This window comes from Dermacentor andersoni, chromosome 1 (assembly GCF_023375885.2).
Source record: "Dermacentor andersoni chromosome 1, qqDerAnde1_hic_scaffold, whole genome shotgun sequence".
NCBI lineage: Eukaryota > Metazoa > Arthropoda > Arachnida > Ixodida > Ixodidae > Dermacentor > Dermacentor andersoni.
In genome coordinates, this window is record NC_092814.1 from 384,397,147 (window position 1) to 384,422,984 (window position 25,838).

At 44.3% G+C, this 25,838-nt stretch overlaps 1 protein-coding gene across 3 annotated transcripts in view; it reads right to left on the reverse strand.

Annotated features, from left to right (window-relative positions):
* The window catches only part of AspRS-m (aspartyl-tRNA synthetase, mitochondrial), a 160,882-nt gene that overhangs the window by 60,670 nt on the left and 74,374 nt on the right, over positions 1 to 25,838 (reverse strand). For all 3 annotated transcript variants that reach the window (XM_055064941.2, XM_055064940.2, XM_050168388.3), the window contains 4 exons: positions 20,312 to 20,416; positions 17,087 to 17,311; positions 5,962 to 6,081; positions 772 to 837 (listed from right to left, as the gene is read on the reverse strand). In XM_055064941.2, the coding sequence (XP_054920916.2) occupies positions 772 to 837; positions 5,962 to 6,081; positions 17,087 to 17,311; positions 20,312 to 20,416 (516 nt within the window). The remainder of the gene's footprint in view (positions 1 to 771; positions 838 to 5,961; positions 6,082 to 17,086; positions 17,312 to 20,311; positions 20,417 to 25,838) is intronic.

Consider the following 25,838-nt stretch of genomic DNA (forward strand, 5'->3'; position numbering starts at 1 on the left):
GGAGCGGTGATCAAGTCATGTGATGCACGGTCCTTTCGTCTGTTACGCAGATTGGCCTTACGATAACCTACCTGCCGTATATTTGGGATAGCCCTTCAGTATTCTGGACAAGAACTGGAAGGCAAAACTTTCTATGCATCAAATAAAAGATTGCCACGAAACACAGGTCCACTATTACACTGAGAACCTCATTGGTATTCAGCAGAACAGAATGTCACTAATCCATTAGTTTTAGAGAAAAAAGCACTTGATTCTGTCCAACTGAAGTTCCATTGATAAAAAAAATATTTTGCAGACCTTCATATACAATAACTGAGCTGTAATTAGTGCTGGCATAGTAATTTGGTGTTCCCTTTCATAAGAGTGTACTACTGCACTCTATATCTCAATTTCTCACCCGAGTTACTGATAGCTTGCCGCATTCTTGTTATAAAATGATAGGGGACTCCCCAGCATGTGCAGCACTGTATTTTCTTGCCTGAAAATTGAAAGCAACAAATTTTTTAAATAATTTATTTAATGTGCAATAGTCTATTCGATATTAAGCCTCTTTTCGTGATTCCATACAATATTCGATTTGAAATATACTATTCGGTATTAACACACCCCTAGTTAGTATCAAAGAAAAATTTTACCCACGTTGGCAAATTTCACAAGCATTAAGCAGGATTACACAATACACTACTTGCCAACAGGACCCACTCAGTCACCCTGAATTTCTGTAGAGGACAGCTGCCAGCCATAGTGCACAACATAAATTGATGCACTAACCTGGAATTGCAGCTGCTGCTTGGCCAATGCTTTGAATGCCTCCAGGTGGCGTCTCCGCAGCACACTCTGTGTAGAATAAACAGTTCTCACAGGGTCATTCAAGTCAAAGACCAATTCTAGTGAGTTGTAGCACAAGATCGTTTTATTTTATTTCTGTCTATGAATAAACTTTCACTTGCAAAACAACTAACACTGTGTCTGGGTACAAACATGGTAGGCTTCCAATCAAGCCAAAAATGAAGGAACCACAAAACATTATTTAGCTTACTCAAAGTTTAGCTTAAAGGGCCCCTCACCAGGCCCCATAGCAAATTTTGGTTATACGCTGGAAGTTGTTATGTGTCCTCTAGGGAGCGTACTGCCGCACAAAATTTTCAAATCGGCTCAATAATAGCCGAGATCAAATATTTCAGTGCCGCGAAACCGTGACTTCAGCAGGCGGGTTCCACTGCCAAGCAAGACGCTCTCTCCATCTGCCCCATCTAGTCTACGCAAGCGAAATTCCTTCCCTTTGTTCTCCCATACCGGACCTCGAGGACCGCGTGACGCATACGTCACAGGCCCCGCCTTCATCTTTTTTTTTTTCCTTGCTTTTTTTTCCCCCCAGCATAGCGCATTTCTGCTGATGGCATCGCGCACGAGCTGTTGTCTCATTCACGCAGCGCACGCTTTTGCGTGCTGTGCACAAGGAAACATAACTAGCAGTATAATTCAGTGCTGCACGAATACTCAGGCCGAACAAGCAGATCACAGAGCATGATCGCACACTGGAACACTGTAGAAAATGGCTTAGTTTCGGCACCTGCGCACGTGACCACACGATCATGGGAACAAGCAGACGAAGCGAAAGCCCATCTCTCTTGCTTCGGTGCGAAGTGAAACAAAAAACACGCAGACATTCCATTTGTGTGTTTTATTATTTCTCTAAACTTCAATTCGTCAATTCAAGCAACAGATCACACAGATAACAGATGTTGTCTTGAATAATTCTCAAAGTCATGTGTCAGCACGAGCGACGTCACACGGCAGACACGACTACGTGGGCGCAGGGGCACGACTACGTGTGGCTTGGAGCACGGCGGCCGCGAGGAGAAGGAAAAACGGCATTCGGTTTGAAATTTCAGATCTTTCCGCGGCGCGTAGCGATGTAATACTTTGCAGACACGACTGTTATCACACGATGTATGCTCTGCGCTAGTCAGCTCAAAATGGCCAGACTTGGTGAGGGGCCCTTTAATAATGAGAATAGGTTTACTTTTGCCACAACATACATGATGGTGGGAACCCAGAGTAAAAGCGGTCATAATGCCAGCTTTTACTCAAAGCTTAAAGAACAAAGCAAGGTATGGCAGACAGGGCAGACGTAGGCACCACTTGTTTAAGTAGCAAGCATAAAAACGATATAGCCAATCCCGATATATTGAACTCGAAGGGGATTGTGAAATAGTTCCGGTATACTATTCATAATTCGAAATACGAAATACAATATAACCCTATCTGAAGCTTATTCCAAACTTCTGCATGTCTCACAGTTCCACAAGTCCGTGAAAAGCAAGAATTTACCAATTTCCTTCTCCAAGGCCACGTCAAATGCACAAAGTTTACGCATCTTTTGCACATAAATGTTGGAAGTAGCTCACACTGCAAAATGGTATTTCATATATGGTCCATCCCGGATATATCCGACTCAGATATATAAAATTATTGTCTATATGGAACAGCTGTAAAATCCCCTTGGAAATCTCATGCAAAGGTATTGCATTGTACCATGCATATAATGAACACTCGTCCATCACCACAATCAATATATAGAATGCTGTGGCGCACCCCGCCCCTGCAAGTGTGCTTCTCCAAGCAGATAAGTGATCACTGTCGCATCGTTGGAAATATTTAATGCTGACAAATTTGAAATGGCACCATTTTGTCAGATGCTGTTAGACAGGAGATTCAAACTGAGGGGCAGTACATGCTATGGAGGAAAAATGAGCAAGGTGCTATCCGTTTTCCTTGCTGCTCATATGGAACCATGGCTCATGCAAACTGTGGCCATTTGTTATTGGCAAGAGCAGATCACCACTCTGCCTCAAGAATGCGAAAGGCCTCCTGGTCTGATACGCATTCCACAAGAAAGCGTCGACGACACTCTAACTTGTCACCGACTCAGGCTGCGCGTGGTATGCTTAACTGGAGATACCTAGTTGTGCCGCCGGGTTTGTCTTCTTGTAAACAAGGGCTTTCCTCGAACAGCATTTTAGGGTTCTGCGAGCAGCAAGAACAAATCTGACCCCGACCCCTTCTTGGATGGATCTCTACATTACAGTTTCAATTTAATAACTACTGCATGCCACATCTGCACTTTTGCGGAACGACTACTGCATTGTGACACTGACGTGCAAGACCCATCACTGTGTGATTTGGGGGTTCATGCTGAATGCATTTCATTCGTGCTCACACATGAGAGGGAATAGATTCAAATGTTCTGCCAGCCGAAGGTTTCTTTCAAAACTAACAGCGTGTGTGTAGTGTCAGTAGTCACCGACACAGAAACCAGAGGGGAAGAGCAGAGATTGAAGGCACTGCGAGGCATCGAAGCGCTAATTGGCATGCATGCAGCGATGTGCGTATTTCTAGGGTGGCCGAGAAGTCAGGAAGACTAGTTCCAACAGGAAGTCGGTTCAGAAATACAACAAAACGGTCTGCCTGACTCATTGCCCACGTATGACGATCAAGCATTTAAAAGGCATATTTTGGGTATTGTAACGGACACACAGCCAGGCACGTTGTACACAATCCGTAGTACAAGTGGACTGGTTTACTTTTGTGGTGCGTCCATTTCTACCGTATTTAAAAACAAAAAAAACACCCAACAAGGACTTCGACATGCATGAGGTGCACCATGCTCACACGCCCAATTGAAGTGTGCAGACTTTTAGGGTTAGTGCTGCAATCAGTGTATCAAAGACTGTTCAGCAGCGCAAGCGACTTGCAACATTCGTGTGTAAAAAATATGTTTAAATTTTTTATGTCCAACATTGCCTTGGAGAAGCAAATTGGTAAATTCCCACTTTTCATGATTTTGAGAAACTGTGTGAGACGTGCGTAGATGTCAGATAAGCTTCAGATAGGCATATTTTATATTTAAAATTATGGATATATCAAACTACTATCTCGCGATCCCCTATGAGTTCGATATATCTGGGATCGACTGTCCTGATCACAACGCTATGCCTACAAAAACATGTTGCCTGGCTGCGAAACTGCAGTGCACCTTGTGCACATCGAAATGCTTCCTGCATGTTTTAATTCAGGATAAGGCAGAAATTAATGCAGCGTGGAAGCAAACCAGCCTGTATGGACATGCACCATGCTGCCATTAGTGCACTTAACTGCGACTTGCGCATGAATGACGTGCCCTGCCACGTGCCCATTACAATATGCCGTTTGAATGCCCGATTGTCCCACATCGACAATGAGTTGACCAGCCAGACTATTGTGTCAAGTTTTGGGTTAAGAACACACACCGTTCTCTCCCTTAATCTCACTTCCTGTTAGAACCAGTCGTTATCGTTTTTTGTCAACCCGTCTCTTCTTGCATGCCACTTGGTATGCCAGTGTTCCATTCGCTGTCAGCTCTTCCCATCCGACCGCTTCTTCGGCGACTTCCAACATTACACAGACACTGTTAGATTCAAAAGTGGCTTTCAGCTTGCAGAACATCTGAGTGCATTCCCACTCACGTGTAACACTGCGAGCATGAATGAAACGTGCTGAGCGCAGACTGTGGGACCATGAATCGCACAGCGATGAGTACTGCACACTGCTGCCATGATGGCCTTTCCTCAAAGTGAGTAAGTGGTGTGCCCGTGATAAGCATGGTCAAGTAAAAGACAAACTGTAAAATAAATCAGTCGAAGTTGGGATTGGGGCCAGATTTGTTTTGGCTGCTCATGAGAACCTTGACCCTTCCAGGGTCAATAACGTAAATATACGGCTCCGCGAAAAAGTCCAAAAATGGTCGATGCCGTTTATTTATGGCGCCGCCTGTACGTTTAAAAAGCGCGCCAATTTCCTCCCTTTTTCTTTTCTGTCATGTGCTGCCACTATGTGGGAATACAAAACATTTTTCTCGTGAATTTTTTTCGCACGCCTCCCTCTCTCAGTTTTCGTTGCACGGTTTGTTTTAGAGCTAGTTTGCTCGCGCGTGCCTATATACTACTGCTCGTGCATTGGCGCACGGGCAGACAGACGGGCAGCGGTTTGGGTTTTGTTCCACGGGCGGTTACGGCTTCTTGCGCTTGCAAAACTGATGGCTATCTCATTACTAATTGCTCAAAGGGCGACTACTTGTTTCTCGCTCGTTTAGTACTTACAGGCGTGGGCATAGGAAGGATGACGCCATGCATGCGTTTCTGTTGCTTTCCACTTTTTTTTTTTTTTGACACTCGCGAAAACTAATTGCCTCTGGTCAGCGATAAGATGAAGATTAGCGGAAGTTTGTCACACGTTTTGCTTTTTTGACGGGCACACAACCACACAGTTTTCTTGAGTGCGCACACCTACGCAGTTCAATTCCGCTATGGATGTACATATTAGCATAAGAGCAGGAACGTTTGAGTCTTGCAAAATATTCTCATGAGCGCATTTTCAAAGCCTTGAACTATTGCATAACAATGCATCAAACTTTTAATTCTTATAAGTTTATTTGCTTTTTTATTGTAGTTATTCATGAATGAAGAGTACATATATACCAACGCAAAATATTTTTTTCTCACTTTACGGTCCCCCTAGAAAAATTATGGTAAATTTTTTTGAAATAAGTTCCCTCAGAAGAATTGGAATGTGCAATAAAAAAAATCAACCTTGGGTGGTCGCATATGGCGAAAAAAATCGACCCTCAAAGGGTTAAAATGCCATTCGCAAGAAGCCAGTCTACAACAGGACGAACCCAGTGGCAAAGACATCTCCAGTTCAGCATCCCATGCCTGGAGGCATTCAGTGAAAAGATTGAGTGTCACTCACGTTTCTTGAGGAACATACACCAGAGTGGCAATCTGCTCTTGCCAATAACAAATGCCTGCAGTTCGCACGTGCCATCCACATATGCAGCGAGCCAAACTGAGACACTCATCGTGCACATTTTCTCTCCTCTTGACAAGTGGCTGAGAAAAGAAAAAAGGAAAGCCCACTCACCGCTCCCCGAGGCACTGCAATCGCCTGCACTGAGCTGCCTTCTGTCGAGATGGAGCTCGACAGGGCACCAGACGAGTGGGATGGTGCCTCAGCACGTAGTACACTGGTCACATCGTGCAGCTGCACACACACACGAATAAAACGCCTTGATAGACAAAAATGGTTCCTCAATCACTTATCGTTCACAGAGTGCCACACCTGAAACACATCTGGTATGGAAGAGAAAAGCAGCCCTTATATTGGGTCATCTATCGCAACAGAAACAGACTTATTCAAAAACTTGTGTCGTGCATATCATAATTATTTCGCTTAGCTCCATTACATGAAAAAGTATACACCACTTGCAAGACAAATTACAGCGTGATATTAGCTCATTAACAAACCTTGACTAATTAACTCTATGCTGCATGCCCCAATCGCAGATTTGAAGCTGAGCAGTAACGAAGTGATATCCACGTAGCAAAAATCTTGTGTTTAGCCCGTTTTGAAATAAGCATCCTAGAATCTATGGTGAAATGCAGTGTTCTTCCAGCTAATGCTTACAGTGCTGAAAAGTGTTGACAAGATTGTCAATGAATTTAGCCACAGATCAGAGGGTGTTTTCTTTATGCTCACCGCACTGCCCCCTGATCTCGAATGACACTGCCTCTTGAATGATAAAAAAAAAAAAAAAAGCTATGTGCTTTTCGCTATGCTCATCCTTCAGACAGTGAAGGACTACAACACTACTGGAATCCTTTGCAGCACCAATGGTTTAGTGAAACACTTCTGTTGAGAAGCCTCTCTACTGGGCAGTCATCTGGTGCTCTGCAATACAGTGTACGCTATGCACATTTCACCTTGATTGTTTTGTAAACCAACTTTAAATTGATACTGCTGACATATATCTTCAAAGTTGTAGAAGCTCTACCACATGGTTCACTGCTGCTTGACATTCAATGTGTGCATTTGTGGTTATCCATGTCCGGCATGTGCTCTGCATTAAGCTCTACCGGACTATCAACTGTAGAAGACCAAATAGGAGCCTCTTATGCCACGCAATATGCTTCTACACACCATGCTCAATGAATCAAAGGAATCAATGTAAGGAAACTCTGCTGCAGAATTAGGAAGAGTTCATAGAGAGATACTATGTTCAGACTGATAGCTTAAATGGCTGGTGACCAGTACAAAAGGCTGCAGTTTCAACTGAAAGGCAAAGCTTTGATAGCAAGGTAAGTTAAACCTCGATATAACGAACCTCAATCGAATAAAATTCTCGATATAATGAAGTATTTAATTTTTCATAACCTCTTGTCCATAAAACATCATGTATTTAGAACCTCAATATAATGAAGTACATTTCTATGCCATTTCAATATAATGAAATTTCACTGCCGCCGCAAAGGAATGCCGAGACAATAAATGGAAACTTCCGCAGACGCAGGTGGTCAAATGATTGAATTACAAGCGAGTGTTTGCAAATGCACCTCTCCAATCGCGTGACCGCCGAAGTGGAGCCGCTTCATGTTTTGTATAAAGTCCAAGTGCGATAAGATCCTATTGCGCCCTGCGTACTGTGTGCTTTAGGTGTGAGTGAAAGTGTGCGAGGGTGAGAGAAGAAAGATGGTGGCTTCATGAGTGCTGTCTTCCCGCACAAGCAAAGGGAAAGAGGGGGAGGGGAGTGAGCTCACAGTATTGCGGGTAACGCTATCAAGCGCGTGCGAGGGGGCGGAGTGAGGGGTAAGATGGCGCGCATCTCGGCAATCGCTGTGCATGGCTGTAAGCACAGCTGAGCACATGTGCAGCTGCGCACCCTGCTATAGAAGTAATTTGCCAAGTATGCAAAGAGTGGCCATGCCGAGACAGCGTGGCACCATGTAAGCTGTCGTACCAAGCTTTTAGTATTGAAGCATTTAAAAAACTTTTTGTGCACAAACAGGGACGAAGAAAAGGAGCAACACAAGGATGAGTGCTTTCTAACAACTGGTTTTATTTTCGAAAAACCACCTGCTTAAATACCCACAGATCTGCGCAAACTAGTCAACAGAGCACGCCTATAGCGCATATAACAACACTTGTGGTAAAATGCCGCGGAACAATGCCGCCTGGTCAACATAAAAACAGCAAGGTGCATAAAACAAACACTTACGATGAAAATGCATTAAAGATATGATGACAGAAGCGAATTCTCTTTATCCAACAATGAAACAGAAGGATGGCTGAAGCATTTTTTCTTTTGTTTTGCAATCCAGTGAGCGTCCACAATTTCTCTCGCGGTTTGATTCCTATGCCTAAACTAAATGTCGGTGCTACTAAGACAAGGTGAGCAACCATGTTCTTGACAATGCATTGCCAAATGCGTACTAGGGCGAACCTTCAGACTAGACAAGTGTTCCCTTAGTCTCGTGTTAAATGCATCTTGCAGTCTGCCCTACGTACACATGACCACACGTCATAGGAATCTGATACACAACGTTCTTCGCGCAATCGACAAATTGGTTCTTACGCAGATGTTTAACACTACATTCTTTCTTTGCATTATACTTACTTTCAAACTTATTTTTACCTTAGGACACACACTACCTATTTTGTTTTTTGACGAAAACACCACATTTACTTCGTAACTCCCAGCCGCCTTTTTAGGTCTGTATGAAAGGCCGTGCAGATGCGGAATCACTGAAACCTTGGAAGCTAAATCCTTCTGCCTTTGATTCTTTGTGCATGGTTCTTTATCCTGCTTAAGTTTTTTCATTGGTCTAGCGCATGACGCCAGCATCACAGTGAGTGGGTACCCAGCCTTTCTCAACGATCAACTTGCTCAAGAAATGCAATGTTTTTACAGTGTGGTGACATGACTTCACCAACGCTGACCGGAAGCAAGAAATGACTATACCATTCTTCACAAGCCTGGAATGGTTTGAGGCATAGTTCATTAGCGGTTTTCTAGCCCGGGGCGAGAATGACCAGCACACATGTTCCGGCAGAAATTCTAACTTGACATCAAGTACGTGTAGCTTATTATCTACCGGTACTTTCAAAGTAAATGTCAAGCCCTTGCCCAGAGAATTAAAGGCTACTACTACCCTATTCCTGAAAGCACCCTTGTCTACATGACAGCCCAAAATCCAGTAGTCATCTACATATCTGTATACCTTATGCACTACGCCTTCTAAATCTTTTGCCAGTTCTCTGTCTATGCTTCCCAAAAAAATGCTACTAAGGATGGCAGCTACCTTTGACCCAATGCGCACACCCCTTGCCTGTATATACGTTGCACCACAGAATCCTACATGTGTATTCGCTAAATAAAAATGCAGAAATTCAAGAAAAGATGCAACAGCCATCCTGCACGTGTTGCGGAATGACATGTCGTCATTCTCATTTGTTATGCAATCTTTAACACTGCACATTAGGGGCCCATGCGGTAAGGAATAGTAGAGATCTTGAACACCTATGCTGAATCCCCAGCTGCAACCTGTACTATCTGATGCCAGAAAATTAACAAGGCCTTCAGAGTTTTTCAATAAGTGCGGATCCTGTACTTCTAAGGAATTCAACATTTTCTGCAGGAACCCCACAACCAGAACCTGCCAACACCCTTGCTCGGACACAATTGGCCTAAATGGAATTCCTTGCTTGTACACTTTTGCAGTAAAAAATATCTCCAATTTCATTACTTTTGAGTTCGTTACATGTGACGCAAGCTTTTCTTGGTTACATTTTTTCAATAGCTCCACCACCTTCTTTTTTACGTTTTCTACCTTCACATCACATTTCCTGAAGCACTTGTTCACTGCTAGGAAAGTCTTTTCAAAATAACAATCATTTGGTACAACAACCAGAAAGCCTTCCTTGTCTGCTTGAACCACATGCAGATTGTCCTCGGCCAAATACTTAGCACTCCTATCAACATTAGGTCTGAATCTATCGCTTACCGAAGCTTTGGCCACCACGTCCACACATTCCACCACACATCATTCTTTTTCTTTCTCTGGTACACTCCTGGCAATGTCCTTTGTAAGTGCTAACCTGTCGACGATGCCGATCCTTGGCTCCACGCAGAATTTTGGCCCCAACTTGAGTACCTCTTGATGCCGTTCTTCCACCATTGCGCCCCCTAGTAATAGAAGGCGTCCCTCTGGCACATCCCTTTTCTTCTTCTTTGGCAATTTTCAATGCACATCGTTCCATATAGCCTCAGTCACAATATTTGCCTGTCTGCACCAGTCCTGGATGCGTATTTAAGCAGGTGGTTCTTCGAAAATAAAACCAGTTGCTAGAAAGCGCTTGTCCTTGTGTTGCTCCTTTTCTTTGTCCCTGTTTGTTTGCGCACAAAAAGTTTTTTCAATGAATTTGTTCCAACTAAACCGACTCACAGTTATGCTTTAGTATTGAAGGTTGCATAGTCTCGAGCTTCGGTGACTCGTTGGAGCGAGAGGCAGACGAGGCATTCACTCCCCGCTGCCGGCGCTTCTCCTGATAGGGTTGTCCCAGTTCAAGCGATGCTATCAGCTGCGGGGGCGGAGTGCACATGAAAGCATGGCTGACTAGGCTTAACTCGTACCTCTGAGAAGATATTGTTGACAATGTGGCATGAAACGGAATCATTTTTTTTCTGCCAACTCCCAAATTTATCAAAATGAAGTGTTTTCTCATTCAAATCTGCTTGTTTTGACTGCCCGATAATTCAGAAAATTCTGCGGCCCCTTTCTGTGTAAGAAAAATCGATCGGCGACTGTACTTACTTGCAGAAAAGGTCGAATTTCAATAGAATAAAATTTCAATATAACAAAGCAAATTGGCAATTTTACCAACTTTGTTATATCGAGGTTTAACATTATCACACAACTACATGAAGTAGGGTTTGCAGTTTTAGCTGCCATAGAAATTTCAGTAAACATTCACTTAATACTAACTGAAGTAGCCAGCACGGTGTCTTGCGCATACAGGCAAAGATGAACAGATCTCACTCGATGACCATGAACAATCATTGTCACAACACTGGTATCATGAAGAGCGTAAACAGAGGGAAGTGAATATTTCTGCTGCCTCTCTCTTCAATGAGTCTCTGAAACTTGAGATCAAGCAATCTCCAGTACTAGGCGGGCGCAAAGATTATGCCCACGAAGCACCCGATACCTCTGCTTGCCACACCTGTGCACCTGACCGAGATTGCCTCCAAGGTAGGGCATGGATGGTGCACAGCCAAGCTAGAGGAGGAGACACGTGCTCACCTGCACACCCACTTCCCCAGCACACACTCGGACACCGTACCATGGGCCAAACCTCTGCCCCCCACCCTTATAACTTCCAACATTCGGCACACATCAAGCCTCCATCCTTCTTGGTTCACCCTCGCACGTTTCCCCTTGCACCAACAGCATACAGCATGCGGGGTGCAACAGGATCTTATCGCACTTGGACCTTATAGTATACAGAACACGATGATGACACCAATGGAGAAAATTCCCCTGGAGTGTTTATATATTTGCTATCGCAAATACTGGCAATACTGCACAAATGGTTACTAGTAATAAATACAAACAGTTGCTATACTACTGATACCATGCTGACACCATGCAGAGAGTGCAGCACAAGCCGCACAACCGTAAAGGATGATGTGTGTGCTGAGAAAAAGGGGCGTGCAACCAATGAAAAAACAATCTTACAAATTTTTTTTCTTCTTGAATATTTAGATCCATATTTAGGGGCACAGCCCTTGCAAAGGTGTGACCCTTACGTGCGAATGCAAGGTATCTGCCACTGATAATAAATACAAATGTCAAACTCTTGCTTTGACTGAATGATCAGGGGGGTTTATTCATTCATTCATTTCATTTGGCAGTTTAACATCCCAAAGCAAAACACGGGCTATGAGATATACCGTATCTCTGGGAGGCTTTGGATTAATCTTGGTCCCCTGGGGTTCTTTAACACATGCAGTTAGCAAGTGCTGTTGCATTCCACCTTCACCGGAATGCAGCTGCTATGGCTGAAGATCGAGCCTGCAACCTCATTAAGCAGCAGAATACCACAGCTGCTGACACAATGGGCTGGGTGCCAAGAATGATTTCTTGCACTTATCAAAGCAAAATTTAATTGTGAAAATATTGTGAAATTACATGGCTCTCCAGGTTGTGAATTTGGGTGAGTTGGTAATTCTCATTTAAACCTGCAATTATGTACTTTGCAACAGAAGAACCAGCCAAAGAGACATGCACAAATAAAGCACTGGGGGCACGCATCCCTTTGGTTAGGATCACAAGATTTAAGGGCAAGCCTTTTGGCGTGGATTGCAGCAACCGGTGTATCGGTTGTGATTGAAAAAAAAAAAGAACCTCCAATTTAACAATCAAAAGTTTTGCTTTAGTTATACTAGCACAGTAAGACCTTGTTAATTCAGATTTCACAGCACCGAAAAGAATTTCCTAATTAACCGAATGTCGAAATATCAAGGGTATCAAGAAAGCAATAAATAAATGCTTGCTGCACCAATCAGCATTTACTTATTAAATAAATATGCAACCCTTGGTTCTATTTTGCACAAAATCAATGCAGAAGCTACAATTATCATCATCTCGTGACTGATCAGCTTTAGCAGAGGTGATGGCCTCGCGGCTTCTTTCACAGTGGCCCGTTCGGCTGTGGGGCAAGACCCACCTCTTCATTTCAATAGACATGCTATTCACTACCGTTGAATTAACGAGGTTTTACTGTATTTACATGCCAAGTTCAATGCCTGAAAATTAGAGAGACTTGTGGAGTGGGGGGTATCAAAGGCCAGCAAACAAACAAAACCAAAAGCAAAACGACAAGCAATACACCAAGCATTTAAGCAACCTGATTAACAGTCGACTTCCATTAATTCAACCCTGGAGGGAGCGATGAAATTGGTTGAAACATCCGGCGGGTCGAATTAAACAAGATGCAGAAAAAATGCCAAAACACACTGCTGGTTCATTTGGCAGTATTTACCCTATTCTAACACACCCCAAATCAAACGTGCACCCACTTTCTATACGTCCAAAGTAGAAAATCAACACAGAAATGACACTACCATAAAATTCCGAGCAAGCAAGTCAAAATCCCTGGCAAAGTGGGGGGGGGGGGGGGGGGGGGGGGGAGGGCGCTATCCCGGAACAGCACTGAAATTCAACATGGCAGCGACATTTTCCCACGAAAAAAAAAAAAAAAAAACACAGTGCACATGGATTCAAAATTTTGTTTACTTCTAGGAACATGAACTTTATTGAGCGAAAGATTGCTATGTCAATCACTTTCAAATTTTCCTGGTTTGTTCCTTTAATATAACGAATGCCGGGAGCTTGTCGCCGGTGGCACATGTGGCTAGGCAAAACGTGAAGCCTCATCAGGCACATCCAGTGTTTGCAATCTGTATGGTGCTCTCGCCGACCACATTGTTTGTCCTGTTGGCTGGGTTGTCTATTCGGACCATCGTCTGGTCCATATTGGCGATGTTGTACAACATGTGGTCGTTGCGCCGTCGCAGGGAGTTTTCGGTAGACCGAAAGGCACTTGCGGCCTCCGAAAACTCTTCGGGCGTCTTCTGGCTCTCGTTCGTAGAACGGCGCACTGACACGCCGAACCGCTGCTTCCATTGACTTATCTAATGGCTGGAAGTTACAAAGTTTCCCAACTGCATGTTGTTGGCTATTCTGACAGCCTCTTCAGAGAGAAGCCGGTTACTAATGGCACGTCCTGCCATTCTTTCCCGCTCGAAGAACTCGAAGAGCGCATCGTCCACGCATTCACTGAAAACTGGGACGCCGTTACTCAGCTTTCTTCGAAGTTTTGCTCTCCCGTAGTTTTGCTGATTACTGTCCCATTCCTGTATCCATTTGCGGCCGAGACGTTGGTGCATGTTTCTTCCATTTTCTCGATGCCATTGTACAACCTCAACTTTCTTCACCACTGTGTACGAATTTATCGGCATCGTGAACTTCACAACGCCAAAACAAGACGACAAATGGCGCGTGCGAATGAGCATGCGAATGGCTTGAAAGGAAGGATTGGATTGGATTAGCTTCTTCGACTTCATGGAGCAGACTAGTGTTGCTCAGGCATGGGCGGGGGGAGGGGGCGCTTTCCCGGAACGGCGTGGAAATATGAAATTGGCAGTAAAGTAGGGGGGGGGGGGGGGGGGGCCTTGCACGGATGGGGGCGCTTGTTCGGAATTTTATGGTAAAGATCCCAAACAAAGTAGAAACCTAATGCACACCAATTTCTTAGCAAGGGATTAATATGTGTTGCGAATTGTTGGCTGGTTTTCTAAAGTCAGCTTTGATGCTGTACATCTGTGTTATGCTGTAACACATACGACCAGCGTGAAGGCAGTTTGCATTTCGTGCCCGATTGCACTGCGCAAGCACTTTCAAACCCAATTTTCCTCAAAAAGAAAAAGTGCACATTAGGATAGGGTGAATACCATAATCAGACACTGTGAGCTGCAGTTATTGCTTGAAAATCCTTGAAGGGCAGGCCGAAAATAGGCATTTTCGACAAGAGATGACGGGTGTTCAATGCATTCACCATTCCCCTAAGCTCCACCGAGACTCACGCTGCCACTAAAGGAGTCGTTATCGTGGTCCCTATAAAAGTCAGGTGCATGTGTGCTGACTGTTCAAGTTCACATTATCCAGCGAAGGCAAACTTTAGGATCTAAATAACGAAAGTTCGGACACACAGAAATGTTTGGGCGCCGGCCGGAACCTCAGGTCGGGACCGAATCAACCAAAAAATCTAATTACCCGAGTCGAATTAAAGGGGCCCTGAACCACCCCTCGGGCTTGATAAAATAACATATTCCGCGGGTAGCATACGCTGTTGTGAACATCTCAGCCAAGTTCTGCTGTCCTACGCAGCCCAAGGAGCTCGCAAGCTGAGCGCGAAGTCACCTTTTTCTCAAACGCACTCATTTCAAAAACCCCATGATCCTCGCTCTCTTCTGTGTGCTTTATTTCGTCATAAAGCACACTCCAATATGTGGCTGCTATTGGTCGCTGTGCTCGGCTACACCGCGGCCGCTGCGAGTCCAGTGGCTAAGCACACTGCGGCTCTTTGAGGACAGCCGCGTTTGGCTTACGTTTAGCGCGGCATAGGCACCAAATCGGAAATTTGAACTGCGTGCCACGGTGACATCTCCGTTGTAGCCTTCACAGTGCAAGGCATTGGAGGAGGAAGGGGAGCACATCTGAGGCCGTGTTTGATTGCCGCTAACTCTGCTTCTGCTGAACGCATTGAAGTACTTTTTGCGGCAAAGTGGTTCTGAAATAGCCTATCTTCACTGCGAATGTATTTCTCCACTTCGATAAAAAGTGGTTCAGGGCCCCTTTAAGGGAAGTCTACTGCAGGGCTTTCATTGAATGTTTATCACAGTGTACCTTTCTTGTGTACAACTACCATCACAGATAATGATCATAATTACATAAATAATTGTAAACAGCATAAACAATAAGCAAGAAATTATCCTGCCATCATGTGGCTGTCATTACACTGCATTGCCACCAGACTTAATGCAACACTAGTGTGAAAGGTGCTAAGCTACGTCTAACTAGGTGCTTTGATGCATGGCATGGTATCTGAGGTTAGGCATGATCTCTCAGATTAGGTATCCGAGATTGGGCATGGCTACCATGAGCTTTGCACAGCAGTGGAGGTGTTGAAGGCCATATCTCATATTTATTCGAATCTAACGCGCACTTTTTTTTCCATAAAACGGGTCCAAAACGTGCATGCATGTTAGAATCGAGTACGACCCTACATCTGCATTACCATATCGCCATCGGCATTTCAAAATCGTCGCCTTGCACGCACTTCGAGTCTAGATGCCGTAGCTTTCTCCATGTGCTGTAGTACGTGTGCTTATGCAATGCTTCCGTTGGCTTAGGTTAGTGCACCATCCGTTTTCCCGTTTTCTGCGTTCGCTCCATCAGCATGGAAGTGCCGACTGCAAAGACATGCCGAGTTCATCACGATGCCGCAATTAAAAGAAAAGCGATCACATGTGCGGAGACGGACAGAAATTGGGCCACATCACGGGCGTTCGGAGTACCTGAAACTTGCGTGCGGGACTGGCGCAAACAGGAGAGGCACTCTACACCGGCGGCTGCTACATACGGCACGGCCCCTATCTTGAAAGCGATCTGCGATGGAGACAAGTCTGCGCATTTAGGCACACCGCGCTGTGTTCTTGTTGTTTAATTCACCTTGAAGCGAGAGGCCGTACAAAGGTCAATTCCCTCTCTCCTGCTACCGTACTGCCTCGCTCCAGCGTTTTGATAGAGTTTCTGTGGTCATTGAGTGAGACGTGTTCATGTTTGCTCCTGCGCTCATGACACCATGCTTGTTAATTTAGCTAGTAAGCGAATGTTTAAAAGTTTATATGGCCAATAAAACTACTATCCTTACTTTTCCTATAGCTGCCTACTAGTTTGCTACCGTAGTCAATGCTATGCCTTTCAGGTGCACTGCGACTCTTTTTATTTATCGCAACTTTAGTGCATTGGAAGTAACTCTTTGTTTTTTCCAAATGAGAGAAAGCTGTAGTTATGCATGAAATAATGAGGTGTGCGGTACTGCAAAGGAGTTTTCTTTTTTTAGGTCATGGCAAACGGGTGCACGTTACAATCGAGATAATTTTTTTTCTTTCCTTTTGGTCGCGAAAAACGGGTTCACGTTAGAATTGAGTAAATACAATATTTTAACAGCCTCATAGCACTTGACGAGACCCAACATGATGCAGCAATGACAGGATTGCAATTTCAAAATTCCCTCGGCTGCATGGCTGAAATGGCAGCACTAGAATCCCGTTATGACTATGATAATACAAAAGATGTTGATTCCATCCAGCTATTCCCACTGTTTTATTTTTGTTGTTTTTGCATATGTGGCCAGTTCAATGGTGGTCTATGTGCGAGCATTGTGAACTCATATTTCCAGAAGTTACTTTCCTCAGCCGCACAACTGTACAAAATGGTTAAAGTCCTTAAACTTCATGCCTAATCTGGGACACTTGGTAGTCACGATAGTATCAGGTGGTAGCAAGCATGCCAAACCAATTTCACTGCAACCAGCACACGATGCCTATCCTATGTCCCCACTTCACATTCACTGCAAGACTCACCAGCATGTCATTCAGGCGCAGGTCAGGCTTTTCAGTGCCGTACCGCTGCATGGCCTCGGCATATGTCATACTAGGAAAGGGTGTTTGTAGGCAGGGGTTGCAATCTCGATCCAGCTGATCCTTTCGGGTTGCTGACACAGGTGGTTGAAGCCAAGAGGCTGCAAGCAGAGCTTCTGTTAGCTGCATGATGTCATCTGCAGTGGCAAACGACATCTCCAGGTCCAGCTGCAGAGAAACACAATAGACAGTTTTAAAATAGAGGCCCCAGAGTTTGGGAGGCCCCAATGACCCTTGCCTATGTCATAGTTGGTGGAAGCAAGAATGGCACATTTTAGAATGTGGTTTTGGAGTCACGTTACATCTTACACTTGCAGCACCACTATTGTTAAAAGGGAAATTGGCACCAAAATGTCAGATTTAAACAATACACAAAAGAAGCTCATTACAATGAAGTCACATTGGCCATGAAAATACCTTCGCAATATTTCGTATTAACTATAAGCATACATGCACGTAGCACAAGAAAAAATTTGTGATCAGGTCTATGCGAATAAAACAGAAGCACCATGCCTTCGACAGGCCAGCAAAGGGTCTCCCGCAAATTTTGATGGCCCATGAATATCTTGCTGTGCTGATATGAGGCACGGGAACAACAATAAATTACATACAAGCACTCTGCACCAATGTGAATACGCAACCATGCGAGTGGTGTTATTGTGCGGGATCGGTATGTTGGCTTGCTGACTATGGTCTAACCAAGCCAAGCCGCCGGCCACAACAGGGATCCTGCTGACAGTCTTTTTGGACATGGAGGGGAACACACATAGATCCCTACTCCACTACTATGGCTTTCAGTCTATAGCCCGTGCGTCTGATCACACACTCGGTTGCCGATAAGGCTACAAGAACGAAGATGTTGACTATGAGATTCCCGCAATGACTAGTCCCCATGACTTGGCCTGCCGCACTGCTTAGGCTGCTGGGCCTAACCAGCACAAGTCGTTTTGTTTCATGCCAGTTGATATGGTGGCAACATTGTTCACGGGTACTATAATTGCACATTCACATGTGGTTCATGCATGAAACACATTGCGACATATGAAATTTCGGTTATTGCTGTTATACATTGGTACTAGAGGCAGTGCCGCAGGAATCATGCAGGTCCAAAAAGTCAGGCGTATAATAAATTGATTGGTATTTGACATTTTTCCTACGAGAATATATATTTTGAGCCATGTGCAAACAAAAACTTTACTTCCTTATAACTGGTACCGTGTCAGATCCAGCACTTTCAATTTCGTCATAGCAGGAGAGTACTCCCTTGAAATAAAGTAAGACCAACAAAACTTTACATTCAATAATTTTATATTGAGGTTCAACTGTATTAAATGTAGTGCTTTTTGAGTATTGAGTATTGAGTATTTGTATTGAGTATTTCTGAGTATTGCTGCAAATTTGGCTTTGAATTTGGCATTCAATTTGCATTTTGTATTTGGCTGCAGATTCATCTCTGTTCACTTACTATTTAGCAATGACAAAACTTTACTGTTTCAGGCTGATGAGCTGTTAGTTTCAACGATTCATCTCCAAATAGGCTTTATGTGCATCCGTAGGCCATATGGAGTGCATTGCACACTCAGCACATACGGTGAACAATGCAACTTCTTTTGCAGCAGTAGCTCACAATTTATTGTGAGCTACTGTTTTTGCTTTAAAATCTTCCTGGGGCAGGCCGAAAATAGGTGCTTTTTGGCAGGAGACGACGTGTGTTCGATGCATTCAGATTCCAGCGTCTGTCTTAGCACTACTAAGACAGACGCTGCCACTACTGGAGTCACTATTGGGGTCAAGCACGTGCATGCTGATCAGCCAAGTATCCAGCAAAGACCAATTTTAAAATTGAAATAACGAAAGTTTGAACCCATAGAAATGTATGGGTGCTGGATGGGACCTTCAGTCAGGATTGAATTAACCGACAAATGAAATTATCTGCAGTCAAATTAACACAAGTCTACTGTATTATGCAACCACAATTGTTGTAATCATGATTAATGATATGTTTAATGCAGAAAAAAAAATTTTTTTCAACTGTACCTCAAGCACCATGGGAACGAGAGTATTTCCCTCTGCTGTCAAGGAAGATCCCCGAACTCCCTGTACCTAAAGCTCTATTGAACATTCTAGAAGGACGACCATGTAGCATCAAGTGCATCTCCCTCGAGGTAATGGTGAAGGAGTTAAACTAAGTTTATGGGTGCTTGTGTGAATTCTGGTGTTTTACGTGCCAAAACCACGATTTGATTATGAGGCGCGCCGTAGTGGGAGACTCCGGATGAATTTTGACCACCAGGGGATCTTTAATGTGTGCCCAATACACGGGACATGTGCATTTTTGAATTCTGCCCCAATGGAAAGGCAGCCGCCATGGCCAGGATTCGATCCCTTGACCTCGTGTTTAGCAGCGAAAACACCACAGCCGCTAAGCCACCATGGCAGATACGGATGCCTGTGTGAGAACGGTATTAGCCAGTGCTGCTCATAGCCACGGCGGAATCGCATAGTATGTGATCTGAGGAGCATCTAGCTGGTTAATAAATAAATGAATGTAGGCTACTTCACGCCATCAAGTCTGCCAGAGTGGAGTCCCGTGCTATGCGATGCGTGACAAGAATTGTCAATATTTCTGAGTTAACACTGCTGCATGATGTGCTGGCTTATTTGTTTCGTTATTGCCACTGATACGTTATCATTTTATGTTACGAAGTGAGAGTTCTTGCATCACTTGTGCCCATCGACACGACCAGTATGTTCTGAAAACTGCACTGTTATTGCTCTATCTGAGAGCATATTTCACTAAAAGATTCCAGCTCATTCATGAAGATTTGCTGTGCTATACATGGGTCACCGAGAAGCTTCTACGTCATGCAGAAGTAGTGGCATGCCAAGAGCCATTTTAAGTGCCGATTAGCCAACAGCTACTGTGCTTGACAGCAGTTCACGATCATTGCTGTCGTTCTTTTTTTGTTTTTTTTTGTAGGCACAATAATGGCCAATAATTATTAAAGTCTATTTTTTTATTCAATTGCCATTCATACATCACATGTGACAATAAGAAGTCTAACAATTTCACAAGTCTTTTTTTTTGTTTTCTGTACCCTGCAGATGCAGTGGATTGCTCAAGATTCCAACAAAGGGACGAAAAGCACTTAGAAAGTGGGCTCTGACCTGCGTGAACTCCGGCTGGCGGTCAGGACGTGCTCCTTCATCGCGGTAGCAGCGAGCGACCTGGAAGTACCGGTCCAGGCCACCCACCATCAGCAGCTGCTTGAACTGCAGCGGGGGTTTGGACAGGCAAGGGTCAGCGTGCTCTCGGTGCAAGATACAAGGAGGGCAGCACAATGTTTGTATTTGTGCCCTTTAATCAACTCTCATATTTACGCAGACAGCTAAAGGCTTGGGCAAATTGCAACATGTACCCTTCTCATGTAATTAAACGCACCAATTTATGCCTAATAATACAAGTACTTTAGTTTCCAGTATCTCCAGTTCGTGTTACATTGACGTATTTTGGCTCGTGTGATTAGATCACAGTTCTTGCCACCTTTAGTAGCCAAATGAGTAGCGGCGCGACATCACACCCTCGTGTAATTGTGCGTATTGGGTATTCTCTTTTAAAATCTACTTGTTGCGATTCATTCGATTATTATAGTGCAGTAAAACCAAATAGAGAGTATTAGCCTGTTAATAAAGTGTCACCGTTCATGCTATACTGCAACACAGCAAACATGGACAGCAGCAGCAGTGCTGGTGCCATCTTCTTGTTGCACTTCTTTTAACTACAACATGCTAGAAAAATTTTTTGTGTTGCACGACTGTACTTGTTTAAAGAAAAGAGTGTCTATACATTAATGATCTTGTTGCAGATAATGCCATTATGCTAACAACTAAGTAGCTCATATTTCATCAATGGTGAAACACAGCATCACAAGATGGCGCCACCATCACTACTCCCCGCTATTCCAATAATGGTAGTACAGTCGAAACCCACAATAACGAAATCCCGCAACAACGAAATTCTTGCGACAACGAAACATTTTCGTATCCCTGGCAAACGCCCATAGGATTCAATGCATTTCACACCTCCGGGCAAAGAAATGTTGCTGTAGCTGCAATGCCGCATCAATGAAATTTGCCGGAAAATTTACTCGCATAAGGCTAGCAAGCTCCAAAATGTGCACAAATGTGATTGTTTTGCACTAAAATTGCTTAAAATACCACTACATTACACATGTGTGGGCACCGCCACTTTGGTTCACAAAAACAACCAAGCGCTGGAAATGATCAGTGTGCTGGAAACGCGGAATGGCCGCCATCTTGTTTGTTGATCACCCATTTGAAGCGGCACGCATGTTGCTACCGACACATGAGGACAGTTTTTGCACGCCTATTAGGCGAGATCGTAGATTGTTGTTGGAAACACACATTCAGTTGGGCGTTTCCCACGGCTGACGACTCAGGAAGGCCTAGGCCAATCGCGTGAGGCAAAACTAAATGCAAACTGAACGCACGTTTCGAACAACAATCGCCGATCGTGGCAGTGCACTGCGTAATGTGCACCTTGGTGAGAAAAATGAAGCAAAAACAAGGAAACCCACGTCCCGCCGGCAGGGAGTTGTTTATGGCGTTTAAGATGGCGGTCACAGCATATTGAGTGTCATGCATCGGGCTATGATTGAGCGATCGTCCGAAAATACACATCCATTTGCTTCAAGAACGCTGGTTTTGGTGCCACCCGACAGGCATCGCATGCAGATTCGGCACCGGACATAGATTTCTGCGAAAGGGCCGTTATCTCGATCGTTTGCCTATGCGCACACGAGATACGATCACTTTTGCGCTCGGCACCGGACGCATTGGCACCTACGGGCAAAAGCGTGCACTGGAGAAATGCTGCTGCATGCGCTGTTGCTGTGCGTCCGGTGCCGAGATACTCAAAACCTCGCAAAAGTGATCACATCTCCGAAAGCAATTGACCGAGAGAGAATACTGCGCCATGGCAGTACTACCACTGCTGGTCGACGCATGCGGCACACTTCGTACTGTTGGCAATGCGGTTCTATATCCTTGAGTAAACCTTGCCAAAGTAGGCCAACGAAATTTTGACAGTAAATTTTTGTTCTCCGATGCATTACCTATGTGTGCTGTCTCTTTTCACAACAACGAAATTCTTGCGAAAGCAAATTTTTTCACATTCTCCGCCGATTTCGTTATTACAAGGTTCAACTGTATACATGTAGACAAGTAAATTGTCTACTGGTGTATTTAAAATTCCATATAAACAAGTACTCCCACTACTTCTGGTGCCAGTCGTAATAGCCAGCAATTTTTTTTTACGAAGATAAATGAAAGTTAAGCTGCAGCCCCCAAGCCTATAAAACAAAGCAACACTATGCTTTGCTCAATCGGGAATCAATTGAGCTATTTCTACACATAACCACCACCTGCCATAAGTACTCTATTGCCTCTGTCTGCTTCTGCTGAATGCTGTAGCGCGTTATGTGCATCTGAGATCCCTTTGCATAAGCCACTGTCTGTGCATGTACAAGCTCCCTAATTTACCCAGTGTTAGTATAATCAACCTCCATTAATTTGGCCATTAGCAGGGCCCATGAACTGATTGAACAACAGAGAAACTTTATTATGAGGCTTAAAATATGAGGCTGAAAAACTTCAATTATATTGAGAATTTCTGCAGATGAGGTTTGTGTGTTCCAGCAAGTCTGAAAGAAACTCCACAGCTTCCCAAAACACTACAACTGGTTAAAGAAGTATGGTTATGAAAACAGTTTTGCAAGAAACCAGCATAACTTCGTGAAAAAGAGCAACAAACCTGTTGCAACAGGTACTATTGCAACATGCAAAAGAGCCCGGGCAAAAGAGAGGAAGCCTGCGATGCGAGCCATGCCTAATGTTTGAAATCGCAGTCAGATGGCATCACATGCATCGTCTTAAGCAGCGATTAGCACTCGAACTCAGTACAGTGAAACCCCGGTTATGTGTTCCCAGATTTTGCGATGTCCCCGGTGTTATGATGGATTAGTGTAGTCTCGGTGAACTCCCCATAGAGACAACGCATTGAAAACCTTTATTATATGAGGTGAGATTATGTGCATTCCCATTTTGTACCACAACCCGCACGAAACTGCAAAACCAACGGTGGATGCGTAAGAAGCACTGCCAGCTTCTGGCAGCTTCGCCGTGGTACCGTCCCGTCTATCAGGAGAGGCAGAGCCAAAGCCAGCTAGAGCAAGTTGGCAGCGTGCCCCTTTGCATGCGGAAGGCACCGACTGGTTTTGGGAGTCCACCTCGGCTCCTTTTTCCTTCCCTCACTGCTCTCTCCTCGTTCGTTTCCCTTGCCCCTCTTTGTGTCGCGCCATCTCATTACGCTTTCTCTCTCTTGGCATTTTTTGCGTTCACTGCCCGCCCACACTCCTCCACGTTTTCTCTCAGCCCCAACTTCATTGCCATCTCCTTTTTCTTCCTCAACATATTTTTCTTGGCAATGGCTGCTCGTGTCGCAAGGGCCCTCTATGTTTTCTCTTTATCGGTCATGATCGGAACAAACAGCACTGAGACAGCACTGAGACAGCACTAAGAACTCAATAGCCTACGTGTACGTCCGCAGTGATGCGTCGAACGACTGTGATGCACATAGCAGCGGAAACAAACAGCACTGACGCTCGGGGACAAGCTGAAGATCATCGAAGAAGCAGGAAACAGCACGGAGACTCGAATATAAAGCCAGCACCACCTGGAATTTCCGAACCTTCATCAAAGACCATTCTGGCAAGGGAGGATACCATAATGACCGAGTGAAACGATTCGTACATGCGACGTGGACAGAGGGCACAGCAACAACAGCAGGGGCCACGGGCATTACTTGAGCTATCACTTTCAGAGCTAGAATTCAACTAGTACGAGATTTTACATGAACAGTACCAGACACAGCTGACAGCATTATTGGCAATTGGCACTGTGCCACGATTGCTATATTTTGTGCAGTGCTAAGGGAATAGTCAGCCAAATGCTTCGACACATACAGTGCTGAGTCTTGCGAAAGTGAAACTATCTCATAAAGTGATCACCCGAGAATACCATCCCAGTGCGCATGGAAAGTGTGAAAGTATGTATGAAAATTGAACCGATTACCCACCGGAAGGCATGCATGTCATATCAGATATGCGTGTTCACGCACGCAGTTCAGTGCTTTGCCTACACACGAGGCCCAGAAGACATCATACAAGTGTAATTGGGCCCCCGGTTTCACGCGGGTTGTTGCGAGACAGAACATGCTATATGGTTCAAAGAAAGTCTTTAAGAAACTGACCAATTTTCAAAAGAGTGTGCAGGTGAGAGAAGAATGTTTTGGCATGCTGGTGGGCGCGTTACACGATACACTAAATTCCTCCTGTAAAGCGCAACTGACATCTGCATTGTAGTATTTCTTCACGAGTTTATTTTTACGGTGGTTTTGGTTTCTCAGCCCTGCAGAGCATTAACCTATATTTTAATTGAAGCTTCTCTCAACTCTGTTGCACGAAATCATGTACAGTCGACTTCCCTTAACCATTTGACAGTCAATTACATAAATATACGGCGCCGCAAACAAGTTCAAAAATGGTCGATGCCGTATATTTACGGTGTCGTCTGTACGTTCAAAAAGCGCGCCAATTTCCTAACTTTTTCTTTTCTGTCATGTGGTGCCACTATGTGGGTATACAGGGAATTTTTTTCGCGTCCCTCCCTCTCTCGGTTTTCGTTGCATGGTTTGTTTTAGCGCTAGTTTGCTCCTGCGCGTCTATATACTACCGCTCGCACATTGGCGTGTGCGCGGGCGGGCGGCCGTTTGGATTTTGTTTCGCGGGCGGTTTCGCCTTTTTCCACTTGGAGAACTGGTGGCTATCTCGTTACTAATCGTTCAAAGGGCAGCCGCTTGTTTCTTGCTTGTTTAGTGCTCACAGGGGTGTGCATAGGAAGGATGCCGCCGTACATGCGTTTCCGTTTCTTTTTTTTCTTTTTAAGACTTGCGAAAACTAACTGCCCTAGCTTGGTTGGCGATAAGATGAAGATTAGCGGAAGTTTGTCACACGTGTTGCTTTTTTTTGATGGGCACACAACCAAACAGTTTTCTTGAGTGCGCGCACCTACGCAATTTGATTACGCTATGGACGTACGTATTAGTGTAAGAGCAGGAACAGTTGAGACTTGCGAAATATTCTCGTGTGCGGATTTTCAAAGCCTTGAACAATGTGCATAAAATTGCATCAAATTTTTAATTCTGATAAGTTTATTTCCTTTTTTATTGTTGTTATTCATGAATGAAGAGTGCATATATACCAACGCAAAAGATTTTTTCTCACTTTACGGTCACCCTAGAAAAATTAAAGTAAGTTTTTTTCGAAATAAGTCCCTAAGAAGAATTGGAATCAGCAATAAAAAAAAAACCTACCTTAGGCGGTCGCATATGGCGAAAAAAATCAACCCTCGAAGGGTTAATTCCACCCTGAGGAACCGATGAATGAATTGAATTATCTGACGGGTCAAATTAAACAAGATGCAGAAAAAAACAACAAAATACACTGCCGATTCATTTGGCTGTATATTTGCCCATTTCTAGCACGCCCCTGAATCAAAAGCATGCCCATTTTCTGTGTCCAACATAGAAAACATGTGGAAATTATATTAAAGCTAC